Source organism: Peromyscus eremicus, chromosome 1 (genome assembly GCF_949786415.1).
Source record: "Peromyscus eremicus chromosome 1, PerEre_H2_v1, whole genome shotgun sequence".
Classification (NCBI taxonomy): domain Eukaryota; kingdom Metazoa; phylum Chordata; class Mammalia; order Rodentia; family Cricetidae; genus Peromyscus; species Peromyscus eremicus.
In genome coordinates this window covers 54,717,318-54,730,086 of record NC_081416.1, presented here as the reverse complement: position 1 = coordinate 54,730,086, position 12,769 = coordinate 54,717,318, and the positions used below count along the sequence as shown (strand labels likewise).

At 53.4% G+C, this 12,769-nt stretch overlaps 1 protein-coding gene across 2 annotated transcripts; it reads left to right on the top strand.

Moving 5' to 3' along the window:
* Positions 1-676: 676 nt before the first annotated feature.
* On the top strand, positions 677-12,074 carry Rela (RELA proto-oncogene, NF-kB subunit). 2 transcript variants are annotated; one of them, XM_059262673.1, is made up of 11 exons: positions 677-806; positions 1,428-1,454; positions 1,546-1,697; positions 1,852-2,000; positions 2,912-3,003; positions 3,305-3,436; positions 4,192-4,296; positions 4,480-4,692; positions 9,278-9,358; positions 9,468-9,539; positions 10,741-12,074. In XM_059262673.1, the coding sequence occupies exons 1-11, from the start codon at positions 800-802 to the stop codon at positions 11,358-11,360; spliced, it is 1,650 nt and encodes a 549-aa protein (XP_059118656.1). In that variant the 5' UTR covers positions 677-799; the 3' UTR covers positions 11,361-12,074. The 2 variants fall into 2 exon arrangements, with proteins under 2 accessions (XP_059118656.1, XP_059118662.1); XM_059262679.1 differs by lacking the exons at positions 677-806; positions 1,428-1,454; positions 2,912-3,003 and having other exon boundaries at positions 1,570-1,697.
* Positions 12,075-12,769: the final 695 nt, after the last annotated feature.

Genomic DNA, 12,769 nt, shown 5'->3' with positions numbered 1-12,769 from the left:
ACCTATCTGCAGAGCCGAAGCCCTGGGGTTTGACCCAGGGTGTCTTCCAGCACTCATTGCCCTCCGGGACTCTTAAATCAAGTCCTTAGAGAGGCACAGGTGTCCAGCCCTCACCCCACGGCTTCAGTCACGGTGAAGCGGGCAACGCGGAGCCCGGCTCCCCGACTCCCGCGCGCACTGGATCTAGGTTGGGGAGCATCATATGGCCTACAACGCGCCGCGATCCCCAGAAGGCCTGGCACGGTTAGGAAACCGTGTGGAATTCAGTCACCGGCCTCTGCGGGCGCAGCAGGCCCGGGCCTCTCCCTGCTCACGGCGAAGGGCCGCAGCCTGCCAGCAGCCCTGGCTCTGCTCCAGAGCCGGCCAGGGTGACATCACCAAACGTCTGCGATCAGAGCGGGGCGGGGAACAGGACCCGAAATCCCCTAAAAACAGAGTGAGTAATCGCGGGCCCGCCCTCCAGGCGGGGCCGGGACCCCGAGCGAGCTGCGCTGCGCAGCCCGGGAGCGGCCTGCAGCCGGGCCGGGCCTCGGGACGAAGAGCCTCGGCGCCCCCCCCTCCGCGCCCCGGTGTCCCCCGCCTGAGCGCCGCACACCTCCCGGGCCCGGCGCCAGCGGCACACCTGCCCGCGGCCCCCACGCGCGTCGGTGGCGGCAGCGCAGCGCGCAGGCGCGGCCGGATTCCGGGCAGTGACGCGACGGCGGGCGCGCGCCGCGCATTTCCGCCTCTGGCGAATGGCTTCGCTTTAGCGCGCCGCGGGCTGAGCTGCGACCCCGGCCCCGCCCCCGGGACCCCGGCCATGGAAGGTGAGGCGGCCCTCTGGCCCCGCGGGGTGGCTGTCCTCGAGCCCCGGGGCCCGCGCCGGGAGTCCCCCCACCCCCCCGCGCGCGCGCGCCGTCTTCCGCCCCTTTCTGCGCCGCGGGGTGCTGCGCAGGGAGCCTCAGGCCGGAGGGTGGCACGGGGCGGGGCGGGCTGCGAGGGGTCTGACTCAGTTACCCCTCTCAGTGGAGGGCGGCTTGACTCAGTGTCCTTCCTGGGTGGGAGTGCGGGTGAATTTTGACTCAGTTTCCTCGGCGCCCCCCACCCCCGCCACACCGTGTCGGTGCGATTAGCTCTGTCTTCCTTTCCTTGTAAGGGAGAAAGTATCTGACTCAGTGCCCCCTGAAGAAGAGAGAGGGGTAGTGTCCTTCCTCAGTGCCCCTTATGATCGTAAAATAGGCATTGACTCAGTTTCCCCGGGCAGAGGGATGCCTCTCTGCCCCCTTTTCTCTAGTAGAGAGATGCTGCTGTCTTCTTTACGGGGTCCCCTATCAAGGCAGGTTGTGGGGTCTTGGCTCAGTTTCCTTGGGAGGGAGCTTGGCTCTGTCGCGCCTTCCCTGGTGAGGATGGGCCATGGAGTTTACTGACAATGTGCCTTTCCTTTTCAGATCTATTTCCCCTCATCTTCCCCTCGGGTAAGTGGGCCATCCTCCCTCAGTGGACAGGGGCTGGCCTGGAGGAGGGGTCATGGGGGCAGCACCTGATGGCCGGCTTTGTCACCCACAGAGCCGGCCCAGGCTTCTGGGCCCTATGTGGAGATCATCGAGCAGCCCAAGCAGCGGGGCATGCGCTTCCGCTACAAGTGCGAGGGTCGCTCGGCAGGCAGCATCCCCGGTGAGAGGAGCACAGATACCACCAAGACGCACCCCACCATCAAGGTAGGCACCAGCCCCCAGGGGCGGGAGCTGGGGACCGATGTGCTGGAAGGCACCGTGGAGCCCCCCGGCGGACTTGCCTCCCTGCCACCGTGCCCTGTGTCTAGGAGCCAGGTTTGGGATTGCTGGCCCCTAGAGTACTCTGTACTTTGGACAGATCAATGGTTACACGGGACCGGGAACGGTTCGCATCTCCCTGGTCACCAAGGACCCACCTCACCGGCCGCATCCACACGAACTTGTGGGGAAAGACTGCCGGGATGGCTTCTATGAGGCTGAGCTCTGCCCAGACCGCTGCATCCATAGGTGAGTTCTTTACAGGCCAGGGGTGGGGTGAGGTCAGGGGATGGGAGGCAGGGTAGGAGCAGGCAGAGGGCCAGGCAGCTGTTACAGTGTTACCCCTTTCTAGACACAGGCAGAGTTCTGAGTCCGTGCTCTCTCTGTTCCTGGCTCTGCAAACAGGTCTCCTTTGTCTTAAATTCTTTGACAGACAGGAACTCCATGAGATAAGGATCACCTTATCACCTTAGAGCCACAGACCCTTGAGGCTAGACAAGCCAGTCCCTTAGTGTCTCCTGTATGAGAAAGACACCCGTAACGACTCTCCTGGAGCTTAAATACCGGCTGGTAAAACCAGCTGATAAATAATTGTATAAACAGATAGACGAGATACCACTAGAGAATAATAATTTCTATGACGAAAAGAAAACACAGGAATAAATTGGAAGAAGGAGGATGGCCTCATTACTTGGAGACAGTCTCATATAGCCCAAGCTGGCCTTGAACTCACTAGATTTCACCTGCCTCTTCCTCTCAACTCCAAGGATAACAGGCATGTACCACCATGTCCTGCCGTTGGTCTCATGACGTGGGTTGGAAGGTTACAGAAGGCCTTTCTGCTAACACTTAAGTGGTGAGAAAAACCAGACGAGGCGAAAAGAACATTCCATGCACAAGAAAGAAATGCAGTGACCTTGAGGAGGGAATAAGTGTAGTGTGCTTAGCAGTGGGAAAAGACGCCCCTGTGGCTGGGGGTGGGACACTGGCCTGGAGACTTGACGGCCCGGGTCCCACAGAGGCCTCCCAAAGGAGTGGGTTTCATCGCAGCGCAGTGGGAAGCTGATAGAGTGTGCAAAACCTAGACCCGGGGCCTGGGGAGGGGGAAAGGAGGAAGGGGCTTTGCCGAAGGCGGCTAACTGATGCCTGAGACACCGTAGCTTCCAGAACCTGGGGATCCAGTGTGTGAAGAAGCGAGACCTGGAGCAAGCCATCAGCCAGCGCATCCAGACCAACAACAACCCCTTTCAAGGTAGGAGCAAAGCAAAGACAGGCCTACCTGGGGTACACGCATCCCCATCACCTCCCCAGGGCCTCTGGCACGCATCTCCCTCCATGGCCAGGCAGACAGTTAAGTGGAATCTCGGTGCCAGTGTGGTATACACTCACATTTTACCGTTGAGAGTCAGGCCTAGAGAGGGGTCCTGTCTTCCACGTGGCAGTAGAGCCAGTGATGGGTCTACAGTTTGTCTTCCTCTCTAAGCCTTGTGTTTTACGTGTCTCCTCTTCACTCAGAACTGCCTGCCCACCCTGACTCTTTGTTTTTCTGACAGTTCCCATAGAGGAGCAGCGTGGGGACTATGACCTGAATGCAGTGCGCCTCTGCTTCCAGGTGACAGTGCGGGACCCATCAGGCAGGCCCCTCCGCCTGACCCCTGTCCTCTCTCATCCGATTTTTGATAACCGTGAGTGGCCATCTACAGTGAGGGAAAGGGAGGGCCTGGGAAGAGAAAGGAGGCTGGGGTGGGTGGGTGTGGTGTGTGAGAAGAGGTCTGGCCTCCCTTTAGTCCTCCAGTTATGCTGGCAGGGGACAGGGCAGAGAAGACCCAGAGTTGCCCTCCATTGGAAGCTTCCAGGATGCCCAGGAGCCTGATGGGGAGTGGCTGTTTTCCCATATCTTGTGTTGAGATGCTAATGTGCCAGGAACTGTGCTCAGGACTTTAGGAAGCAAACTCCCAGGAACCAGATAATGCTAGACTGTGATGCTTCAACAGTAGCAGCTCACAGGAAGCTGTCAGATGACCTGGGCTGATGGATTGCAGTCTTTAACAGGCAGCAGGGTAAATGAGAACAGAGGGACTCTGGAGCCCCAAGGACCGGAAACCAGTACAAACTGGGAGTGAGGAGGGATGAAGCAAAGCTGGAAATATGCTTGGTTGGCTGGAGGGAGACAAGGTGTGGTCAGACTGTTTCCTCTGGGCTGTCCGGTCTGTGAAGGACAGCAGCTTGCTCTCTGTGTTGCTGTGTCCCTCTTTCTAAAGCCGTGCCCCCCACAGCAGGGACACAGTTTTTGAATTGGTTGAGGTGAAGAGCAGGTAGAACGGTCTGCAGACTGGTCAGCAAGCTGCATGGAGCTTGCTGGGCATGGCTGTTACCTCTCCTGTGGGGTACACTGGAGAACCCTGATGGCTCAGGGTTTCCTTCCTTGTCACACTCTCAGGCGCCCCCAACACTGCTGAGCTCAAGATCTGCCGAGTAAACCGAAACTCTGGGAGCTGCCTTGGTGGGGATGAGATCTTCTTGCTGTGTGACAAGGTGCAGAAAGGTACACACTGGGCTCTGTGCACCGAGAGGGGAGGGGTGAGGCTGAGTAGGGTGACGAGTGCCCGGACTCTCAGTGGCTTCAGGGGAAACAGGGTGATGTCTCAGGGAAAATGTATCAGGAGTTGGGGACTGAGGTCTATTGGGGTTCAGACATACTGACCCATACTGCTGCTATCTCCTGCAGAAGACATCGAGGTATATTTCACCGGACCAGGCTGGGAGGCACGAGGTTCCTTTTCTCAAGCTGATGTGCACCGGCAAGTGGCCATTGTGTTCCGAACGCCTCCATATGCTGACCCCAGCCTGCAGGCTCCTGTGCGTGTCTCCATGCAGCTTCGGCGGCCCTCTGATCGGGAGCTCAGTGAGCCCATGGAGTTCCAGTACCTGCCAGACACAGGTGTGAAGCTAGGGAGGGCAGTACCAAGGCTTGTTTCTGTACCACAGCTGGGAGAAAGACCAGGCTGGATGTCTAGAACCAGCACTTAGGATTTATACATACTATATTCATTGCGCATAATATTTCTGTCAAAGACAGACCACACATATACACCATGGTGGTCACATAAGACTACATGGGCAGTGGTGGATCAAGCCTTTAATCCCAGCTCTTGGGAGGCAGAGGCAGATGGATCTCTGAGTTCGAGGCCAGCCTGGTCTATAGAGTTAGTTCCAGGACAGCCAGGGCTCCACAGAGAAACCCTGTCTTGTGGGTGCGGGGAGGACTACATTGTCTAATGATGTAAGTGTCTTAGTCTGTGTAAGGATGCTTTAAGATGCTCATATAACTAGCTGGGTGCTCCAGTATAACGAGCCTGTGGATGGTATGGAGACAGACAGACCTCTAGAACTACTTGGCCAGGCAGCCTTGCTGAATCAAGGTGATCCAGATTCAGTGAGAGGTCCTGGCTCAAAAGATAAAGTGGGCTGGACATGGCAGTGAATTCCTTTAATCCCAGCACTTGGGAGGCAAAGACAGGCAGATCTCTGTGAGTTTGTGGCCAACCTGGTCTACATAACAAGTTCCAGGCCAGCCAGGGCTATATAGTGAGATCTTGTCTCAAATAAATAAATAAATAAATAGAATAAATAACTAAATAAATCAGGTGGGTGGCGCTGGAGAGGTGGCTCAGTGGTCAAGAGCATTTGCTGTTCTTCCAGAGGAGCCAGGCTTCATTCCCAGGACCCACATGGTGGCTCACATCATGTCTCGTTCCAGGGGATCTGACACTCTTCTGAACTCTGCGGGCACTAGGCAGCATGTGGTGTACACACATACAAACAGGCAGAAAGCTACACAGAGAAACCCTGTCTCGGGGAAAAACAAAAAAATAAGGTGGAGAGTGGTAGAGGCAGACAGTCAGTATTGAGCCTTGACACACTCATGTACACATCTGCACACACATGCATACATCTCCATGAACACGTGCAAGCACCACACACACATAAATAAATAGTAATAGTAAAATAGATGTTCATACAATGACAGATCTGCCAAACAGCATGTCTTAAGATTGTCCCCGCTGTTCAGCAACATAGAATTATAGTCAGAATCCATTTCTTCCCTTATGTAATGTGGCACCCAACTTGCTCAGCTCTGTCTGCTGTATCTGCCCTTGCTGTGAGCAGCTCCTTAAATGACTTTAACCTCTCGTCACCTTCTGAGGGAGAGAGTTACCTGAACTCCCTAGCAGTAGAGGCAGTGGTGCATCTGGACCAAGGTCACTTGGCTTGTGGACTTCGAGCCACCTGTGTCCCTTGCCACTACCATGTAACCCAGCTTCATTTTGCTCGAGGCTTAGAGCACAGTCAGGGCCCATGCCTTGTGCTCTACGTGAAAAAACAAACGGGACAGGGCTGCAGACGGCTCAGTGGTTCAGAGCACTGGCTGCTCTTCCAGGGGACCTGGGTTCAATTCCTAGCACATAAATGACAGCCCACAACCACTGTAACTCCAGTCCCAGGGCTTCGAGGGCACCAGGCATGCACATGGTGCACAAACATACATGCTGGCAAAACCATACACAGGAAGTAAATAACTAAATGGGGGGGGGGGCTGTGTTTTTGTTTTTTTTTTCAAACAGGATTTCTCTGTGTTGCTTTAGCTGTCCTGGAACTCACTCTGTAGACCAGGCTGGCCTCCAACTCACAGAGATCCCCCTGCCTCTGCCTCCTGAGTGCTGGGATCAAAGGTGTGCGCCACCAGGCTCTGCTGTTTTGTTTTATAATGAGACAAATTCCCTGCCCTTCACAAGCTTAGTAGACAGGCAGATATGTAAATAACACACCAAATGGGGATGTGTTCGAATGCTAAGAAAGTGCAGATGCAGGGAGCTGAAGATGGAGGAGGTGGCATTTACCTGGGAGAAGGACCTGAAGTGTTTTCTTCAGGTCAGTGGCCTAGTCCTGGAAGGACAGGGATGTTGGGGAGTATACAGCCTATTCAGAGACATCTGTGGTGGGAGCTGTCTTCAGGCAGTGAGCAAGCCCAGACAAAGGGTGACCTTGTTAGGCTTAGCTGCATCTGGGGTTTCATTCTGAAAGCCCCAGGGAAGAGACTTGACATGAGCTGAGCTGGAGGCTTAGTCTGGCTTCTCTGAGCAGAGTGTTAGAGATGGAGAGACTTGGGGCAGGGCCACAGCTCAGTTGATAGAGGGTCGTCTGTCATTCCATTACCTTGAATTCAATCCCATCACTTAGACCAGGCATGGTGCTACACACTTGTAATCCCAGCACTGGGGAGGTGGAAGCAGGAGGATCAGAATTCAAGGTCATCCTTGACTACATAGTAAGCTTGAGGCCAGCCAAAGCTACATGAGATCTTGTCTCAAAAAAGAAGAAAGCTGGCAATATGGCTCTGAGTAAAGACACGTGACACCAAGCCTGATGACCTGAGTTTGATCCACATGATAAAAGGAGATAATTGACTCTCAAGTTGTCCTCTGACCTCACTCTTGCTGTGGTACACACACACACACACACACACACACACACACTCTAAACATAATAAATTAGTGGTTTTGTTTGTTTGTTTAAGACAGGGTTTCTCTGTGTAGCTCTGGCTGTCCTGGAGCTCGCTCTGTAGACCAGGCTGACCTTGAACTCAGAGATCCGCCTGCCTCTGCCTCCTGAGTGCTGAGGATTAAAGGCATTCACCACCACCACCCAGCTAATTGTTTTAAAAGATTTATTTATTTATGTATTTTATGTATATGAGTGCTCTATTTGCATGTATGCCTGCTTGTCAGAAGAGGGCATTAGATCTCATTACAGATGGTTGTGAGCCACCGTGTGGTTGCTGGGAATTGAACTCAGGACTTCTGGAAGAGCAGCCAGTGCTCCTAACCACTGAGCCATCTCTCTAGCCTCCATAAATTAGTTTTTAAAAATCTGGACTGAGGGCAGTGGTGGTATATGCCTTTAATCCCAGCACTTGGGAGGCAGAGACAGGCGCATCTCTTTAGTCTGGTCTACAGAGCGAATTCTACAGCGGCCAGGGATACACAGAGAAACCCTGTCTTGGGGGGCAAACACTGAGGCTGGGAGGCCATTTTGGAAGACCGTGCAGTGGTTCAGGAAAAGAAGATGGAGTGTGTGCCTTGTAGAGGGGATGGCAAAGGTGAAGATCACGTCTATTGCTGTCCTCCTAGGTCACCCTTCGGCACCGTGGCCTTTTTGCCTGTGACAGACACGAGCAGCTTCACCTCAGGATGTGTGTGTTGCCATGGCCTCTGCTTGGAATGCTTGGCCTGAGTGTTCATGACCATCTCACACCACCTGTCTTCCCTGAGCATCTCTTGTCAGACCTCCCAACTTCACTTCCGGGGCTGCTCCTTATCTTGTTCATGGGTGTGAGCATCCTTGGTGCTCCTGGCCTTTTGTTTTGTTTTGTTTTGAAGCAGAATCTCGCTATGCAGTCCTCTCTTCCTTGGAACTTGCTATGTAGACAAGGCCAGCCTTGAATTTGCAGAGATCTGCCAACCTCTGAATATATGTGCTACCACACCTGGCAACACTTTTTTAAATTTTTATTTATTTATTTATTTTTACCTTTTATTTATTTGCATGTGTGGAGGTCATGCAGATGGAGGTCAGAGAACAACTTGCAGGAGTCAGTTTTCGGTTTTCTCCTTCCACCATGGTGTCCTAGAAACTGAACTTGCCTTTATCTGCTGAGCCAGCTCACTAGCCCAAAGGTTAGAATGGGCATCCTGGCACTCTTGAAGGTCATGTTTTTGAGGATTAAGCCTCTTGTGTTTACCTATCTCCAGTGGCTAGGAGGAAAGCCAGCAGAGGATGTGCTTGGCAGTTGTGTTGAGGTAGTATTGGTAGATAATGGTCAGGATAATTCCACAGTTTCCGGTTTGGGTGCTAGGACAGACAATGGGAGAGACAGGAAAAAGAAATTGTGTGACATGAATTGATGAAGTTCACTTTGGAGGAAAGAAACTGAGGCACTCTAAGCAGTTCTGAAAGCTTCAAGCTGAAGGCTGGAGCCTTTACCTGAGATGAGTCTGTGGAAGTCTTGGGCTGACATGCGATGCTCAGTGCACTCTTTCCCTCTAGGCCTAGGTGGATGCTTAGGTGAGCAGCACAGGTGATAGTGAGCTGCAGCCTCTTGTTCCCTGGAGCACGGATCCCTTACTTAGCATCACCCAGGGGCCAAGATTCAACCAACAAAGGCCTTTCCTCACAGCACTCTGGAGGCAGAGGCAGGTGAATTTCAGTGTTTGAAGTCAGCCTAGTCTACATTGTGAGTTCCAAAACAGCCAGGGCTATATAATGAGAGTCTGTCTCCAAAAAACCAAAGGGGAGCAGGGAGATCCATTCAGCCCCTTCTCAGAGAGTCACACATCCCTTCTTAACTGTTGGGAGAATAGGTCTTAGGAAAATATGACCCTACTGCCCTCCTGAAAGGGCCCCAGGGAGAACTGGAGCCCAGCTAAGGAGTGGAAACCCTACCTACCGTCCATATGTTTTCCCAGATGACCGCCACCGGATTGAAGAGAAACGCAAGAGGACCTATGAGACCTTCAAGAGCATCATGAAGAAGAGTCCTTTCACTGGTGAGATGAGGGGCCTGAGGGGAGGAGTGAGCTGATGGCCAAGCTCTAGAGTCGGTGAGAGGTGAGAGACACCTGGAGAATTAAAGCTGACCTAGCTTTTGTCCTGCAGGACCCACTGAACCCCGGCCTCCACCACGGCGTATTGCTGTGCCTTCTCGAAGCGCAACTGTCCCCAAGCCAGGTAAGGAACCCCCTTGTCCAACTTGAATGAGGGTCACATTTGTTCAGACTGAAGTTGCAGTATCTTCTGGAGGGGAACTGAGCAGACATTGGTCTCACCTGCAGAGTTCTGAAGCCTACCCTCTCTAGGGCCCATGCTTTTCAAGGGTGAGGCCTGCGGTTCTGTCAGGATCATCCAGGGAGCAGTGCAGGTGTGGATTTTTGGGCTCCACACAGGTTGATAAACTTGAGGCTTTGAAAGTGTGGCACGGTAACCAGCAATTTCCTGAGAGTGTTAGTGTCCATGGAAGTCTGCAGCCATAATCCAGTTAAAGTCTGAGCTAGGTCCAGGCCTTGTGCTAACGGCCTGCAGTCCCAGCTGCTCAGGAGGGTGTGGCAGGAGGGTCATGGGTCCAAGGCCATCCTGGACTACAGGGTTTAGTTCAAGGCCATCTTGAAGAACCTGGTTTCAAATTAAAAAGTAAAAGCAGGGCTAGGATATAGCTCAGTGATAGAGTGCTTGCCTGGCATGCATGAGGCCCTAGATTCAATACCCAGTACCAAGGGGCTAAATAAACCCTGAGTTGGATACCTTGAGATACAGACATTGGAAATAGATAGTCTCTGCCCTTGGCTCTTGATTGAATTTAGAAAGAAGAAATCACCTCCAAAGATAGAAGTTATGGGGCTGGAGAGATGGTTCAGTGCTTAAGAGCACTGGCTGCTCTTGCAGAGGTCTTGGGTTATTTTCTCAGCGCCCACATGGTGGCTCACAACTGTCTGCAACTCCAGTTCCAGGGGATCCACTGCCCTCTTCAGGTCTGCAAGGGCACCACGTTCATGCAGTGCACATATGTAAGAGCAGGCAAAACATTCACACACAGTGTAGTAAAACGAAACAACAGGTCGTGAGTTCTGGTGTGTGGCTCAGAAAGTGGCACATGCTCACCACCAACCCAGGTTCCATGGTTCATCCTCTCAGTTGGTTTTGCATTTGTTGTGTGAGGAGAACTTTAAACATGAGGGGTGAGAGCTTTGTGAACTCCAGTAGTCAGGGAACATCTCAGTGTGGCCCTTGGAAGTGGACCCTACAGGTCAGATTTTGATCCCCTAGAAGGGGACTGAGTCTAAGCATTCTAGTGAGGGGCTGAGTGTGGAGGACGAGTAGGTAGGTATGTCTCTAGTACTTTTTCTGACCCTTCCCTCTCTGTCTTTTCCTCCAGCCCCCCAGTCCTATACCTTTCCAGCACCCCTCAGCACCATCAGCTTTGAGGAGTTTTCCCCCATGGTGTTACCATCTGGGCAGATCTCAAACCAGGCCTTGTCCTTAGCCCCATCCTCTGCTCCAGTCCTGGCCCAAACCTTGGTCCCCTCCTCTGCCATGGTACCAGCTCTGGCACAGCCCCCAGCCCCTGTCTCAGTTCTAGCCCCAGGTCCTCCCCAAAGCCTGGCCCCACCTCTTCCAAAGAGCACCCCGGCTGGGGAAGGCACACTGTCCGAAGCTCTGCTACACCTGCAGTTTGATGCTGATGAAGACTTGGGGGCCTTGCTTGGCGGCAGCACAGACCCGGGTGTGTTCTCAGACCTGGCATCTGTCGACAACTCAGAGTTTCAGCAGCTCCTGAACCAGGGCGTGTCCATGTCTCACCCCACAGCTGAGCCCATGCTGATGGAGTACCCCGAAGCTATAACTCGGCTAGTGACAGGGTCCCAGAGGCCCCCTGACCCAGCTCCCACATCCCTGGGGACCTCGGGGCTTCCCAATGGCCTCTCAGGGGATGAAGACTTCTCCTCCATTGCGGACATGGACTTCTCAGCTCTTCTGAGTCAGATCAGCTCGTAAGGGGCTGACGCCGGCCGGCCCTGCTCGGAGCACCAGGTTTCAGGGTATTGGAGCCTTCCCAAAGCACTTACTGATTCTGGGGAGCATGCTCCAACTGCTCCTGACTTCTTTGGGTGATATCTTCTGGGGTGGCACATTTTATTCTTTTATTGGCAGTATCTCACTCTCTTTTTGGAGGTGCTTAAGCAGAAGCATTAACTTCTCTGGATGGAGCTGGGAGGACTGACTCTTCTCCCATGCCTCTGGAATCTCTCTTCCATCCTCCAGTTCTAGCACTCTCCTAGAGAGGGGGGCTTGCTGGAGCTGTGGCCTAAAGGCCATAAAGCCTTATTATCAAGTGTCTTCCTCAACATGGATTCCTGTACACCTTGATGCAAAGCAATGCTCCTAAGAGCAGCCCCTGTGTGGCGCTGCCTGACACCAGCACATGACGGCCCGATTCCCTCCTGTGGCACTCCTGCCTCGCCGGCTCTTTCCATGCTGAGCTGTGGCTGAGGGGAACAGGTGGGATAGTGCTGGCCACCTTCAGGATCCTGAGGGAGTTTGGTCTGAGACATCCCTGCTCCCCTTTTTCTCAAGTGCCTTAATAGCAGGGCAATTGTGTGGAGCCAGGAGGGCAGGCTAGAAGCTCAGCCACAAGACGGTCTTTGAGAAAGCTATTGGACTCTTGCTCTTTCTAACTCTGAACTAATAAATGTGTTACCATGCTGGCAAGAGAGTCGCAGTCTTTCAGCAAACACTGAACACTGCTGATCATTTTAGGTTTGACGATGGTGAAATAATTGAGTGACTTTGTACTGTCGTCTAGAGGCCTGGGACCTGCGGGTGCCCCCGAAAATCTCGGTTCCCATCTGGTAGATGTACCAGCTACTAGGGCAGGGCTCCCACCACCATCGCAAAAGGCCCAATAGGGCCCAGGAGTTGTGGGGTGAAGTCCCTTCCGGTGCTGGAGATCCCACTTGTTCCAGGTGTTGTGTTAGCAGAGATACACAGCCTGGCAAGGAGATGGTGCTGAGATTACCCCGGGAATAATGAAGAACCCTGCATAGCAGTTGGGAGGCTGAGGTGGGAGCTTAGGCCGAAACAAAACAGCTACTTTGCATCCCTGGTGATCAGTTCAAGGTCATCTCGAGGACTTTGAGTTTGACACCAACCTGAGTTATGTGCAACACTGTCTCAGAACAGCTTGTTCACTCCACCACACCGCTCCCCAAAAAGCTGGGCTTGGTGGCGCATGCCTTTGATCATAGCTCCCCGGAGGCAAAGGCAGGAAGATCTGTTCAAGGCCCGTGATGGCTACACAGGGAGACCTTGTTTCACAAAAGCAAAACTAACAAAAATCTCAAGCCTGCCCCAGTACTTTTGATACTATGTTCCGAGAGGATCTCTAAAACCTACAGCCCCAGAAA